The 17591-nt window shown below is 37.2% G+C and overlaps 1 protein-coding gene across 1 annotated transcript in view; it reads right to left on the bottom strand.

The window, feature by feature from the left end:
- myo10l1 (myosin X, like 1) overlaps positions 1 to 17591 on the bottom strand; it is a 77304-nt gene that overhangs the window by 53408 nt on the left and 6305 nt on the right. Inside the window, exon 2 of the mRNA XM_079840032.1 lies at positions 773 to 871. Coding sequence (XP_079696158.1) covers positions 773 to 871 — 99 coding nt within the window. The remainder of the gene's footprint in view (positions 1 to 772; positions 872 to 17591) is intronic.

Genomic DNA, 17591 nt, shown 5'->3' with positions numbered 1-17591 from the left:
CCCTCTTCACATTCGACACGGTGCCATCGAGTGTTAAAACGCGAAAGTCGAAGCTTGAATTTACGGGTATGTCCCTCTTTGGCTAATGTACTTTCAAGATGGAGGGGCAACATGGCGACCGGCATTCGAACCCCTCACCCGTATGTATTTTCAATGGCATATTATAAACTTACGAGAATACTTTATTACTTGAAAGAAGTAAATATACATTAATGAGCACATATATTTTTGAAAGAACTAAGTGTTTTAGCTAAGCATAAACTAAAAAAGTTACACAGTGTAGCTTTAATGCACAAGCAACACAGTTTCCCTCTACAATTTTCTCCAGCTGCATCACCTTTTAAAGGTCACCCTGTTACCATGACAATATATATTAGTGGATAACTCTGCACTAAAAGTGTTCTCTCTCTTCTACTGTCTCTCTCTTCTTTCATGTTTTCTGTGATTATTCCTCTGCATATATCATATTGCACCAGAACAGGCCAGAATCTCAGATGGTGGAGTACATTAGGGTTATATGATATAGTCTCTTTCACATGGACATTTATGGGAGGGTGAATGTACTGAGCCTCAGACATGAAGTTGGCAGACATACACACACACAAACATGCGTATACACACACAGAGCTCCTAGGCTCTGTTATGATGACATTCAGAGCACAATACCAAACCAGTGTAATCTCTGACTCACACAACACCCATTCAGCCATAAAGGGCAACATTCTGTGTGTTTGCATGTGTGTGTGTTTTATGACAGATTGCTGAGTCTTACCTCCCCGTAGTCGGTGGTGAGCACCACGGTTCCATCTCCACAGGAGTTCACTGTAGACGGAACCAGCTGATCTTTATGATTCACCCACACTCGAGAACCCTGCAAAACACACACAAAAGCAGTCAGACACAAATCAGCACAATCCCAGATTATATGTCCCAGTTGCTTGTTAGAGTTACAGAACAATAAAACACTAAATCTTCATGTAGCCATTCACTATTGAAAATAGCAACTTTCAGGGTGACCTATGGGTGGCCTTTCAGACACAAACACTCACATATGCCCACACACAAAGCTCAGACACAAAACTGTGTCTGAATTTTTTGACCTTTTATTATTCCAGAGCATTGAAGTGAAGGCCAAATGGGTTCAGAGCACATTCAAAAAGTAGAATATATAAGGAAAAGGTATAAAAAGAAAAAATCTTCCCCAAAGAAACAACTGAGTCATTCTACATAATTGGTGTCATTTTTGTTTTAAATACTAGGATATTGGCTGTTTACTAGTACTTATAAAGCACATATTAATGCCTTATTATGCATGACCATATTCTATATCCCTTAATCCTACCCAATACCTAAACTTAACAACTACCTTACTAACTATTAATACGTTTATTGAAGCAAAAGATTACCATAACAAAGATTCATTGGAGTATGCTTTACAAGAGAATACTATTTCTATCTACTTAAAAATTCATGTTTTAATTCAATGTGTTACTTGCCTTTTCATGGTAATTATTTGTGAAAATTACTATCAATTTCTGAGTGTAAAATTGTTTAAAATTAATCCTACAACATTTTTCTTCAGTGTTATATTCTTTCTGACAATAAAATATTTAAATTTTAACTTGAAATGACAGAAATGCAATTCATTTACACTTAAATTCACAACTAAGTAAAAAAGACAACCTTACAAAAATCCGACAAAATAAAGCATGAAAGATTCAGACTTGGTTTGTGCTTTACTGAATCTCCCCACATTAGAGTTTGTAAATGCAATAATGCAGGACAATGAGCAGCACTGATGTAATTTCAGATGTGTCCTCCTGCTCTTCTCCCCAGCAGTAGAGTGCTGTTCCATGTGTGGGTCGGACTGAATTATGGCCAGCTGTATGAAGTTAAATACTAATAATTGGGAAATGGATCGATAAGCCCTCAGCTTCAGAGAGGAAACTCAATACACAATCACCAGATCCAGATCCAGCAGAAAGTCACATATTACCTCCAAAGCATTAAATGACCCAGAAGAAACATCCACAGTATTATAAAATAAAATAAAGATTAATTTAACACATGTTGACCTTTTGTGACAACATGACCCGCATAGTCACAGTGTATGAGGTTGTTACAATGCCATTAAATAAACTGTAAATAACCTGCTATTAAATAAAATATAAACAGTAAAACAATAATGAAACACAAAACAATTCCGAAATCAGTAAATGTAAATGGCAACAAACCTAAAGAGAAAGGGAAATTAATAAATGTACAGTGACAACTTGCCCTAACCCAAAGTTTAAAAACAATATTCAACTGCAATAGGTGTTTGAAATCAACACAGAAAACCACTGCTAGTGAACACAAGCATGCAGTTTCAATTTTGATTCATTGGACATACATACTCACTCCTGCCCAACAAACAGAGAATAATGTGCGGATCCACCAGGAAACCACAAACTAGACAATGAGTGTGAGTTTCCCAGACATGGACATTAGCCACACTGATTCTGAAGTGGATGACCTCCTCTACGCCACATGTATTTCTAGATGACAAATATGCAGACAGACAGGCAGACCGAAAGACAGACAGATAAACAGAAGCTGCTCTTTGTCAACAGATGGTTGACTAGGACGGGCCGTCCCACCTCCAGTCGGAAGAACTACAGCGCTGAAGACAAAAGGCAGGCTGCTCTGCCCCTGGGTAAAGGAACCAAGCCAGGCAGAAAAACACATACAACAGACAGCTGAGGAAAACACTTTTACACATTTCATTAAAGGGGACACATCATGGAAAACAAGATTTCCCTGCTCTTTCGAGGGAAAAAACACAGACTGTTGAGGCTATTTATTGAAACAAAGATGCAAAAATGTACAATTTAAAATAAAAAATGTGATTGCAATTTAAACTGCATTTTTTTGTGATTATATATGACTATCCAATAATAATAATTATTATTATTATTATTATTATCATCATTGTTGTTGTTTTAATTATGATTAAAATGATTACTAAATACTTAAACAGAAAATAAATATACAAATGTAATATTTCACTATATAAATAAAAAAAACTTGAGTATTTATATAATTTTGTAAGATTACATTACTAATAATTATGTCTTAATTTCTTAATTTTCCAACATTAAACCAGCTTTTCTTTTGGTGGAAAACGACATAAAGCCCTTAAAGCTTCTCTTTTGTTGACAAAAGTCAGTTTATAGGCATGTATCATTCCAAGTTTGGGAAGATGTTAGCCGCATTTTGCATCCCAAATGAACTTTATAAGTGACTCAAACTCAAAGCAGATGTAGAGATGTGTTTAGAGCAGCATTTACTGCAAACCAAGGGCCAGATTTACTGAAAAGGGCAAATTAGCGTGAGTGCAATCCCAAAAAAGTGCCGATGGGAGTGGAAACTTCTGCGCGTGATGTACTGATGATGTGCAAATTAAAGAACACAGACGCAGCTGGATCATTCCATAATGACCAACGAAAACTACCAAGAGCTGTGCAAATTAGCGTCTGGTTTAAGACATGCTTTTTTGAGTGGTAAATAATGGCGCAAAATGCCAGTAAATTGATCGGCGCTAATCTTAGGCCACATCCACACGAAGCCAGAGCTTTCCCTATCCAATCTTTTTTCCCCATATCTCAAGAAATATCTGCGTACGCACAAAACCACTGAAACTGACTCAAAACGATGTAGTATACATGCCAGGTCAGTATGTGGCGCTGTAATTCTGGCACAGAGATACACTAAAAACGGAGAAGAAGGGGCTAGAAGGGGTACAACAATGGTAGGAAGTGAGGCAATATCTCACGCTAAAATAACAATAAATAAATTTGCTACACCTACCCTAACCCAAAACTTACCTTTACAATAATGCAAATACAGTAATTACGCAAAATTGATGTGCGCATGCCCAGTGCCCGTAGCTGTATCCCTTCTAGTCTTTACCTTGCGGGACGTGGTGTGATGACATCACCGTTTCACAAAATATACGGATTGGCTGTACACACGAAAACACAAGGGTGTGGGTTTCAGATTCATCCACTCTGGGACCCGGGTTCAAAAAATATAGGTTTCAGGCTTCCAAAACGCTGGATCCATGTGGACGAAACGCTGATATGATACAACATTTTTACAGCTAAACGCGTCTCCGTGTGGACGGGGCCTTAGTGAATCACCTTGCGTGATTCATTTAAATACTCTCCTCACATACATTTTTCATTTGAAAGGGAAACTCCTACAAATGCATATGCAATAAGGTCAGCCGCAAAAATAACCCTGTCCACGTCTTTGTACAAATTTTTCACTGCGTGTCTTTAGTAAATCCTGACAGTTGTTTTTTAATGCCAAAAGAGGGTTCAGGGTTCTGGCCCCAAGCGACTTAGAGACACTGAAAACATTGGATCATGAGCTGGACATCATGTGTAAATGAACACAGTGCCATGCTTCACTCAGCCATATTGCAAATTTAGTTCTATTTAAATAAACTGTGCATCCCTATACACACACACACAATTGTGTGTTGTATGCTTTGGAAGAAGTTCAGAAACTGAAAAGGACTTAGCGATGTTTGACTTGTCTTTCTTTCAAGTGTTCTCCATGTTCTTATCAGAAACTCTTGGCTTTGCACAGCCGCAGATAGCATCTCTAACAGAGATCAAGAGCTACTAATTAGCACATATGCAGGTCTGTTCCCCGATCTGAATGAACAAATCATTAATGAGACCCTATGGAGAGCAGGAGCGGGTAATCATGCATGAACAGACAAGAGATGAAAGAATTCAACGTCTTCATAAACATATATCTCTGCTGTTGCACTCACACAGCTGTCAGAAGAAAACGGTTATAACTGCTGGAAAATATAAAAGCAACACCCAACCACTCGCATACACCCCTCCATGTGGGAAAAAGGAGTGCATGCTCTTAATGTGGGAAGGTATGCAACAGTGTCTATATGCACTGAAAAACACATACTGTATTGTCCAATTTACTTTATTACATTATTTGCAATCTACATAACAAAATTGTGTTTCTCTTCAAAACTTGATTTCTTTGTTTGTCTCTAAAATGTGCTAATTATTTTGTCAGAATGTGAACCAATCAAGCACTCGAATATTGATTTTTGCTGAAACTGTATGTCATGTTTTGTCGCCGTCTAAGTAATACCAACTATGGTAATACAAACAAAGGTGGGAGGAGCCAGGATGGAGCTTTAGCTGAAGGGCTGGGTGGAACCTATGAGGGCCTAGAGGTCTGAGGTGCAGCCGGGGACTCTACCCCATTCCGAGCTGGTGGAGCCGAGAAGCTAGATAACACCAGTGGAGCTGCCGGATCTAGGGTACTGGCCGTAACTAGTAGGGGAGATGGGACCCGGAAGTCTGGCTGAACTCTGGTTCAATAGACGAGCTTCGTGGGTGCCTCGGGCTCACAGGCTGTGAGGAAGAGGCCACCGTCCCGGAACATCCAGCTCAAACTGTCCCTTTTAACAATAAACGCAGTCACTGCCCTATGGCAGTCATTGACTCTGTGAAGTTGTCTGCACCAAAATGAAGGGTGATTTGCTGAAATCAAAACAGGTACAATAATGGATGAGTGCCAGCCAATGAGATTGCTGTTTGCGTATTAGTTACGCCCACTACCAGAGAAACCGACATATCTTCTGCTTGTTCTTAAAAGCTGAATAATTCAAAATGAACTGTTATTTTGACAGGAAAATACAACAAAGAATATAGTTTACACGTAGCGTGTCGATTCTGTGTCGTATGTAAGACTCTCTCTCGCTCTCTTTCTTTGCACGTGTGTGAGAAACACTAGAGTTTACGGTACGTCAAATACAGGTATGCTGCGCATCCATTGAGCTGAATTGAAATAGTACACATCTTTCGAAATTCAAGCGCTCAGTCAGTGTTCAGCCAGACGAGTGAGTGAAAATATATCTACGGTAAACTTATACTTAGCCTCTAACACACACATACACTGGTGAGAAAAATCCAAGAATTTATTAGCCAATGGCTGATGACAGACATTATAGTCGCCCAGAGAAAAGACATAGTCGCATATGCGAGTGATTTACTCGCATTGTAGAGGGTTGCATTCCCCTCATGTTTGAACAAGTTGCAGGGGTGACGTCACATGGTCACTCTCTCTCTTTCTCTAATGTACCTTACTCTTGTGCCTAGATGCGTTCTCAGGTATCAAAATTGGCACTGATTGATTGAATGTGAATCGGTACTCGGTAGTGCCAACGTAATACGGTTGGTGCCCTTAAAAGTACAGAGTACAGCACCCAACCCTAAGTACAATACAAATAGTATTATTTCTTATTTTGTTGTACAAAAAAATGGTCACATTTAAATTTAAAACATTTTATTAGAAAAATATTTATATTATACCACCCCCACCCAGTGTCGTCTTCCACCACTTTCTAAAACACAGCCTAGAGACTCATAGAACCCATCAAGTAACTGTTATGGAACATCTACACAACCTTGACAACCAGGCTTTCAAAATCTCCTTGCACAGATTCTTGTCATTATTAACCTTCCTCTAATGACCAACGTAATTCATCACCAGACAGCCTCTCAACCTCTTATCAACCTTCAATGGGGGGATCTACCAATTCCACCAGACAATAACATTCACATTGAGAAACAGAGGGTGTGTGGAACAGTGCCTGAATGATTCTATGAGGATTAATATAGCATTAGAGAAGTGGCACACTTGGCAACGTGTTAAAAATGCAGAATAGAAGCATATTGTGACAGCCGGACAAGAAGATAGAGAGGGAGAGAAATGTCAAAATAAAGAGGGAGAGTATTGACTGTAAAGGGAAAATAAACTCATTGGCCCAAGCAAAATGCTGCATCCCATCACCCCCCTCTATGGCCCTAAACATGCTGACATTTCAGTGTTCACCAGTGGAGTCTCAGTTACTGCAACACGACCATTCTGAGATATTTCTGCTCCATTTCAGACATCACTCAGTTATAATGCCAACATTCTGCCCATCTTTTTGCTCTGTAGGGAGAATTTTAGCTGCTCAGGTGATCTGAAAAGCAGCTTCTGTCCTCCTTATTGTAAGCACACAGCCCTGAAGACACAAATGACTATGATTGTGAGTTCCTCTAAGGATTTCATTTCTTCAGCTCTGCACACAAGAACGCAAAAGCTGAACTAGTGTAATAACCACATTTATTCATTTCTACTTAATTTCCAAAATATATCATCATATCTGCAAGAATATGAACTTTAAACAGTTCAGGCAATATTAGTGTATAGAACTGTTTTGACTATAATGAAGTATAATATTCAAAGCCAAAATAAAGTGCCAGTACTGCCCAAATGGGGGCGGGGCTTTGTTGGGGGGAGTGGTTATGGGGGATTGTTTAGTCAATAATTCAAGAAGGTCCATATTTTAAAGCTCTTTCTAACTTGTACTCAGCCTTAAAACTAACATAGTTCTTGTAATTGTTTAACTATAGTATTTGTTACAATAAGGGTTTATTTACAAAGCAAGACTATTGACAGCTCTTCATTACCATGCAGGCCAGTATTAACTTTTTTCTTTCTTTTTTTTAATCTATAGCATTTGTTATGAAAAATAGCAATACAGTTACTATAAACTATAGCTACAACATGCCACAGGTGTAATATACATCTTTAGTGAAAAATCTATTCCCTTAACTGATTATCTATTATAAATTCTACAACTAGTCAAAATTTACCACAATAAATACAATAGAACGCGATAAATTCTAGTAAATGTGGTCATCATGAGTTTAAAAAGCTTGCAGGAAGATGTTTTCCCCTTTTTTCATCAGTCATTTTAGTGGCTGTTTTAGATCATGTTCGACTTTCTCCGTAGTGTTTTACTACATTCTCAATGGAATTCAAATGGGTCGCACATTTTATCATCAGCGTCGCATAGGAACAGCTTGTGCAAATCTTAACACTTAATTAAACAATTGGGCTTCAGTCACAGTCATATTGCACAGACAATTGATCTGTTATAAAAGCGAGAAGTAGCGGTACGCAAGAAAAAGTGCAGGTACGCTTAAGAGTAAAATGTAGAATCAACAACAATACAGTATCAATTGGAGATTTATTCTGCAAAGTAGACAGATTTGTTGATTTGCGAAAGTGTCAAAGTGTTCCCTTTCAGTGAATAACTGAATAATTTTTTCACGCTACAAATCGCAACTCTTGTCATTTTCACACAAACCTGTTTTCCGCCCTCTTTTGATTGACAGGACATAACTGACTCTGTGCGCAATGTCTGATACCGATGATTAGTTAATACACTGGTATACTTTCCACTTCCTTCCTTTCTTCTTTCCTCCACTCATATCTCCTTTATCTCACTCTCGTCTCCTAACCTCATGTATGTTCACACATAGCAGTGTGAAAATGCCATTACACTGCACTTCCTGTGCAGCTATCAAATATACATGACAGAAGGAGAGAGAGCCAGAGAGAGAAAGAGTGAGAGAAATTAATGATAGATGAAGCTGTTAGGCTAAAAGCTATGCCTGAGAGATTCCCACCATATTGAAGAAAAGAGAGATGATGAGGAGGCTAGACTTTGCTACACATTGCTACGCCTGTCCCCTCCTCCTTTAATTTATGGCCTACATACTAACACCCACTAAAGACACCCACAGGTTTTATGGGGCATTTTATTCTCAGCCTGAACATGGTCGTTGATGTTAACAGGAGAAACTAGAACACAAGAGACTAAATAAGATAGTCCAAAATGGATTTTGAGATTTTCTGAAGGAAACGTGCGGTGCTTACCAGAAGTTGCCACAATGATAAGGTTAAGGTACTATAATGTGACTCCTGAGTGATTTTAAGCATGTTTCTATGTGGTTGCCTACCAGCCCAAGTCTCTATGCATTTGAAAAAAGTGAAAATCATGGTTTAAAAGATAATAAGAAAAACTATTTTATTTACACAGTATTTTCGCTTGATACAAGAGAAACTAGTTTTACTGACTGCAGAAATTATTTTTCTTTTTTATATGTAACAGAAAATATTATTCATTATACAAAGTTGTCTTTATTTACAGTCAGTAAACAAAATTAAGCATTGACTAACAAAATGTTATGTTTTATGTGAAAATTCTGCTTGTATATTATAGCTAATTTAGCTTTTTAGTTTAAGGTGAAATTAAGTGAAATGATCCTAAAAATTATTATACTGACTATACATTAAGTAACATTTTGGCTTATTTATTAAGAAAATATATTAATTAAGTATATGGTCTTTATAATAAATAACCTTTTTACTTTGTATGAATGTTCTTGTCTTTGGGAAAATAAATATTTTTGATCAATATTAAATCAATTTATGGGTCAATGACATGACATGTATTTTTTGTCTGAATTCATTATTTTCAAAAAAAAAAAAAATGTATATATATATATATATATATATATATATATATATATATATATATATATATTCTCATTGCAATTGCAAAATGCAGTAAGAAAAATAAATGTAAACCATTATATAAAGTATACAAATAATAAAAAAATAAATAAAAACATAAAAACTCATTATGGAAAATTGTGTTCTGAACACATAGAAAAGTATATAATGAAAAATGTCATGATTTTCTATTAAAAGATTTTCCATCAACAGCTATTAAAGACCAATATATTTATACAATATGTGAAACATACAGTGCAGGATTATCTACTGTGGTTTGTGATGGGATGGCATAGGCTGTTTTAGTCTCAATCTCCACACTCTTTTCTCTTCATCCTCTCAATTCCTCCCTCTCACTCTGTCCTTCACTCAGCCACTCTCTCTCTCTTGTACCCATATGCCCCATTTTGATTTAAAATCAGGAACACTGAAGACTAAGAAATGAGACACCTGTCTGGAGACCCCCTGACTGCTAATAAGCCAGTATGTCTTTTTTTAACGACCCGCTGACAGATTTATGCATCTGGAAAAGGAGCGAGACAGAGATCTAAACGGTCAAGCGGTTCACCATGGCAGTAGAGGAGTTAATTGTCCGTCAAGGGCAGATATATGTTCTCTTCTGAACAGAGTGGTAAAGTGTGTTCATGGACTACAGGTACAGAACAGATGTTACTGTATGCAGAATTTCTGGAAGTGCTGCATTGTTCTCGCTTACACTCTCAGTGTCAGAGAAATCATTTGGTAGCTTTGGATAATTATAAATTGACTGCATTCTTGTTTTTTTGGAAAGAAACCATATCACAATTCTTTTAAATGAATAATTATGTCTGGTATGGTGGAGCACATCATGACAATCTAGTGTTCCGTTAAAGTGATTTATGGAAGAATCTGTCAAAACCTTTAAAAAAAATCTAGGTCATATTTCAACTTAAACAATAGAAATATGATACAGTATTTTGCTTTAAGTAATAAAACATCCTGTCATCATTTACTCACCCATAAGACTTTCAGTAAAAGGAGAATGAATGAATGGGGCTGAAGCTTTCACGCTTCAATATGGGACATAAAAGCTCCATGAAAGACATTTTGTGTAAGAAACTAGCATTTATGTTGTTATTCACAGATAATTATTCCCTGTTGTTTACTGCTGCTGGATGGGTCATTAAGTCAGTTGTGAGTTGAACTCAAGAACCAGATCAGTTTCAAATCATTTAGGCCACATCCACACAAAGCCAGAGCTTTCCCTATCCAATCACCCCCCCCCCCCCCATCTCAAGAAATATCTTCGTACACATGAAACCATTGAAACCGACTCAAAACAATGTAGTATACATGCCAGGCCAGTATGTGGCGCTGTAATTCGGCCACAGAAATACACTAAAAACTGAGAAAAAGAGTTGTGACTAGAAGGGGTACAACAACGGTCAGAAGTGAGGCAAAATCTCACGATAAAATTTTCTACTTACCAGATTGTGTTTTATTAACGCCTACACCAACCTAGGGCTGCACGATTAATCGAAGTCGAACCGCAATCGCGATTTGGCTTATGTGCTATTATGAAAGCACAAAGGCCGCGATTTAAATGAAATAAATAAATGTCCAGTGTGTCAGTGAAGAGCGGCTCTGTGATCAGGAGTAAACGCTGCTCAGTCTGAAAGCACTGCGAGTCGCTTAACATTTGAAAAATGCGTCAAATACTTAAATACTCTATTTTTAATAATGAAAATGCTATTGTAATATTTCTCATTTAGTTAAATATTTTTATTTAGCAATAATAATCATAATTATTATTAGTCATAATATATAAACAAAATGTTATACACACACACACACACACACACACACACACACTTTTGAATAAAAAAATTGCATTTAAATCGAAACTTTAACCAGAATAAATCGCAATTAGATATTTTCCCCAAATCGTGCAGCCCTACACCAACCCCAACCCTAAACCTACCTTTACAATGATGCAAATACTGTAATTAAATGATGCAATATTGATGTGCGCATGCCCAGTGCCCGTAACTGTATCCCTTCTCGTCTTTACCGTGCAGGATGTAGTGTGATGACATCACTGTTTCACAAAATATACGGATTGGCTGTACACACGAAAACACAAGGGTGTCGGTTTCTGATTCATCCACTCTGGGACCCGGTTTCAAAAAATACCGGTTTCAGGCTCCCAAAACGCCGCATCTGTCTGGACGAAACGCTGATACAACATTTTTACATATACAGCTAAATGACGGGGCCTTAGACCACTTTTGGGAACCAGGTGAAGGAGAGTAAGGAAATTATGTCACAATTTTCATTTTTTAGGACAATTCCTTGAAAAAGAAACTGAAGCCTAATCGTAAGAGCCATTAACTTGAATTGTGATGTCATTTTGGCAGTTTCTTCTCCTCAATTCTCATTATTATGCATTGTTGTCCCTAATTTATGTGGATTAGAAACATCCAAAAATTACAGTGCAGTAATGAGATTATAAATGTGAATCACCATTGAGAATAAATGGAATTACAAAAAAAAAGTAACACATCTAGATGCATTACAGTCATGAGAATCTAGGAGATAATGTTCTTATAATTGATGAAAATAATGCCAAAGTAATCCCTATATTTCATGTGGACATATTGTGAGATTCCTCCTTAAAAGCATAGTAATGTCTCATAATAAGTGTGCCAAAAAAAGTATTGGGTTAACACAGTACACTCGTGAAGTCATCCATTTTGGCTCTAATCACAGCAGGGTGAAATCACAGGGGAAACGATGCTAAATCAGGAAAGCCAAAGCTGCAGTTGTAATGACAAAGGGAGTTAATTACATCGCAGGCCTAGCTGTTTGCGTTCTGATAATTATAGGCCCATACAACCAGCAAAAAAGAGAATATACAAGCTGGTAATCTACCAAAAGGCTACACGCAGGCTTGTGCAATTTGTCCGGTTTCATAGATGCAATGCAAGAGTAATTTCCCACAAAATTTCCCTGGGAAGATTCAGACAGATGACCCTGGCCTCTGTGAGCATTATAAAGGTACTATAATCACTATAATAACCCGCTGCATTACAATAATCCCACCGAGCTGCCACCTCTCCATCTGAGGGTTTAGCACAAGCACACGGCTGCCATGGCAACAGAGGGGCAGGGTCCTGGCAGCAGGTGTTGGGTGTCAACTAGGGCAATAGTGGAGTGGACAGGGCAGTAGGCTAAATATTAGAGTTAAAATATTGCATCAGGGAATTGGACTGATTTTAAGACACAAAACTAGTCTGATTTTTGAATGCCTGTGAAGAGGATAAAGAAAAAATATTCTAGTGCAGGTTGCAGGGAAAGCAATGGGCAGCATGGGTATATTTTTAGCCTGCATGTTTGTGTCTGCGCTGTCGGCGTAAACCACCTCATTTTTGACGGGTACTTCTCCCTCTCCCATACACACACATTCTTCTACATGTGCTGAGGCCTTTCAGCCTCACTCCGTCTCCTCTCCACCAATAAGATGGTGTGTGGTGGGCGTTCTGGCGCAATATGGCTGCCGTCACATCATCCAGGTGGATGCTGCACATTGGTGGTGGTTGAGGAGATTCCCCCCTTCTATATGTAAAGCGCTTTGAGTGCCTAGAAAAGCGCTATATAAATGTAACAAATTATTATTATATTATTATTTCCTCTCACCTTACTCAGCTCTGCACATTTTAGAGTGGCTTTTTATTGTGGCCAGCCTAAGGCAAACCTGTGCAATAATCATGCTGTCTAATCAGCATCTTGATATGCCACACCTGTGAGGTGAATGGATTATCTCGGCAAAGGAGAAGTGCTCACTAACACAGATTTAGACTATAACAATACAATATTTGAGAGGAATAGGCCTTTTGTGTACATAGAAAAGTCTTCAGAGTTCAGATCATGAAAAATGGGGGCAAAAACAAAAGTGTTGTGTTTATATTTTGTTCAGTGTAGCAATAGATTCAATTTATACAATGCAATAGCAGTATTTTCTTTGCGATAAGTGTAAATAGTATTTAGATGCTATTTATACTTATAAATAGTTGCAGATACTATTTGCACCTCAGTGTTGTTATAAAAGGAGTACAGCAAGTACAGCAACATTTCCTGCCACACGCCTTACCCCTACACTATTGCTACTGTTGACATTCCAGCGTCTTCCGTAATTTTTTCTGGCCTAACCAGATGTCAGTGGGCGGAGTTAGTGTAAATAGCCTTAGTTTATATAGTAAACAAATCTTTCTGAACCCAACGTTTTGAACAGTAGTGTACGTACTAACTAAATTGAAATATTTATGATATTATTATGTGGAAAAACCTCCTATAACAGCAACTCTGTCAGTATTATTAACACCTGCCAGGTAGTCTCAACCTCAAACAGCATGGTCACGTCAGACTGTCTCTTCCTGTTTCAGTTCTTGAGCAGACTAACCTGTATTGTGGACAAGCAGCTGTTTGCAACAAACCACGTAAGAAAACACAAAGTGTTAATACCTTTAAAATCTTCTCTCAATTTAAAAGGGTTGCTTAGCCACCCAAAAAATGAAAATTCTGTCATAATTTACTCCATAGATATTTAAACCTAGATGCCACATTTAGCTGATCAAGACGTTGACGTGTTCGCCATCTTGGAACGATCGACATTTCAGATGCTGTCGTCACTCAAAATAAAAATCAGTGACTACGTTTACATGGACAGCAGTAATCTAATTATTGACCGTATTCTGAATAAGACAATATTCTGATTAAGGTGTTTACATGAGTTGCTTTTAGAATATTCCGTTCATGTTCCCGTTTTACAAGTTATAGAACATAGCTCGATTAATGGTACGTCATTACATCCCCATGCCACGCTACGCTGTCCGACATCCAACCATAGCGTGACTTCTGTTAAAATCAATAGGCTCATATATATATATATATATATACACTTATTGTATTTTACTTTTACAATGAGCAAAATTATTACAACACAAAGAAAAAAATATAGAAGAGGCGGTGTTAGAATGAGCAGTCAAGCAGGACACGCACCATAGCAACACGTCATGGCAACGACATTTCAGACTGACCGATACGTGAAAGATAAACGGTTTGTTACTGTTTTGTATGCGCTGTTATATTAATTATAATTCAAATTCTGTTTTATTTGTCACAATATTATTGATGATTGTTGAGAGGGGCACTTTTGATAATTATTTTTAAAAAGGCAAGGGCTCGAGCCCCAGAGCCCTCCCCTCTGCACTTGCCTGGTGTGTGTGTGTGTCCTGTCACAAAATGCGGCGAAACTCCTACACGACGTTAATAGTTAGATTAAGGTGTGTACATGTCTACAATGCACTTCGATAATGCGACTAAAATAGGCATACTCTACATGTCTTAATTCGATTTTTGTTTAATTCGAGTATGACTTTAACCGGATTAAGGTCATTAGAAATCGCTGTTTACATGGTAGTTTCTTAATTAGTATATGGTCTTAATTAGATTAATATCGGAGTATTGTTGTCCATGTAAAATGTACTGAGTGAGTGTCCCAAGATGCCACAACATTGAGCAGCCTCTGGTTGTAAAACCCACCAATATTTATTATATTATATTATATTTATTATATTACCATATGCATATTCTCAGCCTCAGACGTCACGCCCATGGACCGCTGGCTGAACATCTGATACATATAGCACATTTAAATGGTAACACTACAGGACTTTCAAAGTCATGATGACTAATTGGTTGAATTCTACAGGATGTCCAGGAGACGTGTCGTGTGTGCCAAAAGCTGCTATGGATTCCAGAACTTCTGCCATCAGTCTGAAGGTCTGGCTACGCGAGACTAGCATATGCAGAATTATCTAACATTAAAGATAAACTTAATCATATGAAATAATCTGCTGAAGTCAATTGCGGATCTACGGTTGCAGACGTAATACAATGGAATGGTCAATAAGAACCAAATTTCTAAATTTCCAAATTTTTTTAATGTATCTTTCAAATCTATACTGCCTGATTTTTTATTATGTAGCAAAATGTAACTATTATTGCCCAGTTCTTTATATAAAGTTGGATATACTGTATAAGTATGTCCAACTTCATCCACATACACACAGTACACTCAAAGTGATATATACTATATAGCAAATCTCAACTGCTTGATTGCTTGTATCATGATTCATCATTCATCGCTGCCAGGACTGTGATGTCTGTAAAGCTGCTTTGAAACAATGTATACTGTGAAAAGTGACTTGCAGTCAGACATTTCAAACTTATATTTTCCTAAAAGAAACTAAGTGTGTCCCTTATTTTTTCCACGGCTAAAGGGCCTCTGGTTCTAAAATGTGCTCAGGTTAAACCCCTGCAATGATCAGAGGCTGAGACTTAATGCTGAGATTGAGGCACCCTGGTTTCTCTCTGCATGGGGTTCAGTTCATATTCTGACAGCCTCAAAGACAATGACTTGAATAAAAGAAAAATCTTTCACTCCAGATGAGTGAGACTTTATAAGAGACCTTTCTAATTATACACAAGGGACCGGAACAATGACTAGACCATATAATGGTGCCATGAACGTACAGAGAGAGAGAGGAAAAGGAGGAATGGAGACATGGGAAGGGGCACACGTGCATCAGCTGTGGTAGAAAGAGATTTGCACTTTTCCCTGGAGCGGTCTGTCAGATCTGCTCTTCACAGGCAGGCGGAGGCGGCTGATCTGGGTCAGGAGAGAGAACTTTGCTCAGTGCTTCTCTCTGCTGGTCTCTCTAACTGAGAACAGAAGTGTGCACACATGCAGTAGATCTCAGTTTGTGTCCATGTCTCTGCCTCCATCCTGATTTATGTGGGACTAAATATGGCTACAATATTTTAAGGGAGAGTTAATGTATAGTCAGGCAATCACTATCATAATAAATAAATCCTGCCGGTGGATCAGGAAACATTATCCTGTTTATTTTATAGCTAGCTACACTGAAAAAAAATATACTGTGTTTTGGACCAACTTATTTTAAATTTGTTACAGATATATTTATCAGTTTTTCTCAAATTATAATTATGGATTGGGTCAAACCTTAAATTGTGATTTTATATTAAACAAAAAATATATATTTTCCCAAAGACAAAGTTTTACATTTAAACAAAGTAAAAATTATTATTTATTAAAAAAAGACTATACCATACTATACCAAAATGTTACTTATTGTATATCGATGTAAAACTTAATTTTACAAAACAAAAGCTAAATTAGTTATAATATGAACGTAGAATTTACACTTAAGATAAAACTAAAAACATTTTGTGAGTAATTATTGTTTAATTTTAGTTAATTTAGTATAAAGAAATGTTATTTTCGAAAGATGTCTTTTTACAATATGCATTATGTACAAAAAAAATATTTGTAATTTTACTTTTAATGTTTTCTATGAGGAGTGTTATTTGCTTTTAGCCTAACTGAACAAAGCTGGTTTAAACCAGAAATCATGATTTTCAATTGGACCAATATGAACATGCATTTAAAATAAATGATGCGGTTATTTGTGATATACAAGAGACATGAAACAAGCACAGCAATGTAGAAAACAGTCGATTGCACAGTTTATCGACTATTGCATGAAAATATCTGACCACCAAACGTCTTTTGTAAAAGCAAACATATAAGAGATATTTTCAGCTGATAGTCCTTGGATGTCTGAAAATGATTCATAGTTTTAAAAACCCAGGTAAGATTAATAAAATCCTTCTAGTTCTATTCAATTTAGTTCCAAATGTAATGGTTGGCGAGATTCTGAAGAATGCCTTGGACACTTTTTAAGCGGAACCTCACATGAATCCATGATAAATGCCTTTTCTAATCTTAAAATGAGAATCTGACACTTGCTGATGATTGATAGTTATCCCTTTGAAGGAAGGAAAACTTTCCTGGATAAGAGGTGGTACACACATACACACAATGTAGATCTGATGCATAATCATACCACATTTCAGCTATTCAACAGCAACCAAACAAGTGCAGACAGAGTGAATAGCTCTATGAGCTTCCTTCAGTACTGTGAAAACATGTAACACAATCAAACTGAAAAAGGGGAAAGAAGAAGAACAATGAAGAAAAGTGTAATGGTAATTGATGGTACCCCTAACAATCTTTTCCAAAGCCCTACAGTATG

This window comes from Gobio gobio (genome assembly GCF_949357685.1).
Source record: "Gobio gobio genome assembly, chromosome: 17".
Taxonomy (NCBI): domain Eukaryota; kingdom Metazoa; phylum Chordata; class Actinopteri; order Cypriniformes; family Gobionidae; genus Gobio; species Gobio gobio.
Note: the sequence above shows the minus strand (reverse complement) of the source record. Positions and strands in the feature narration are given on the sequence as shown.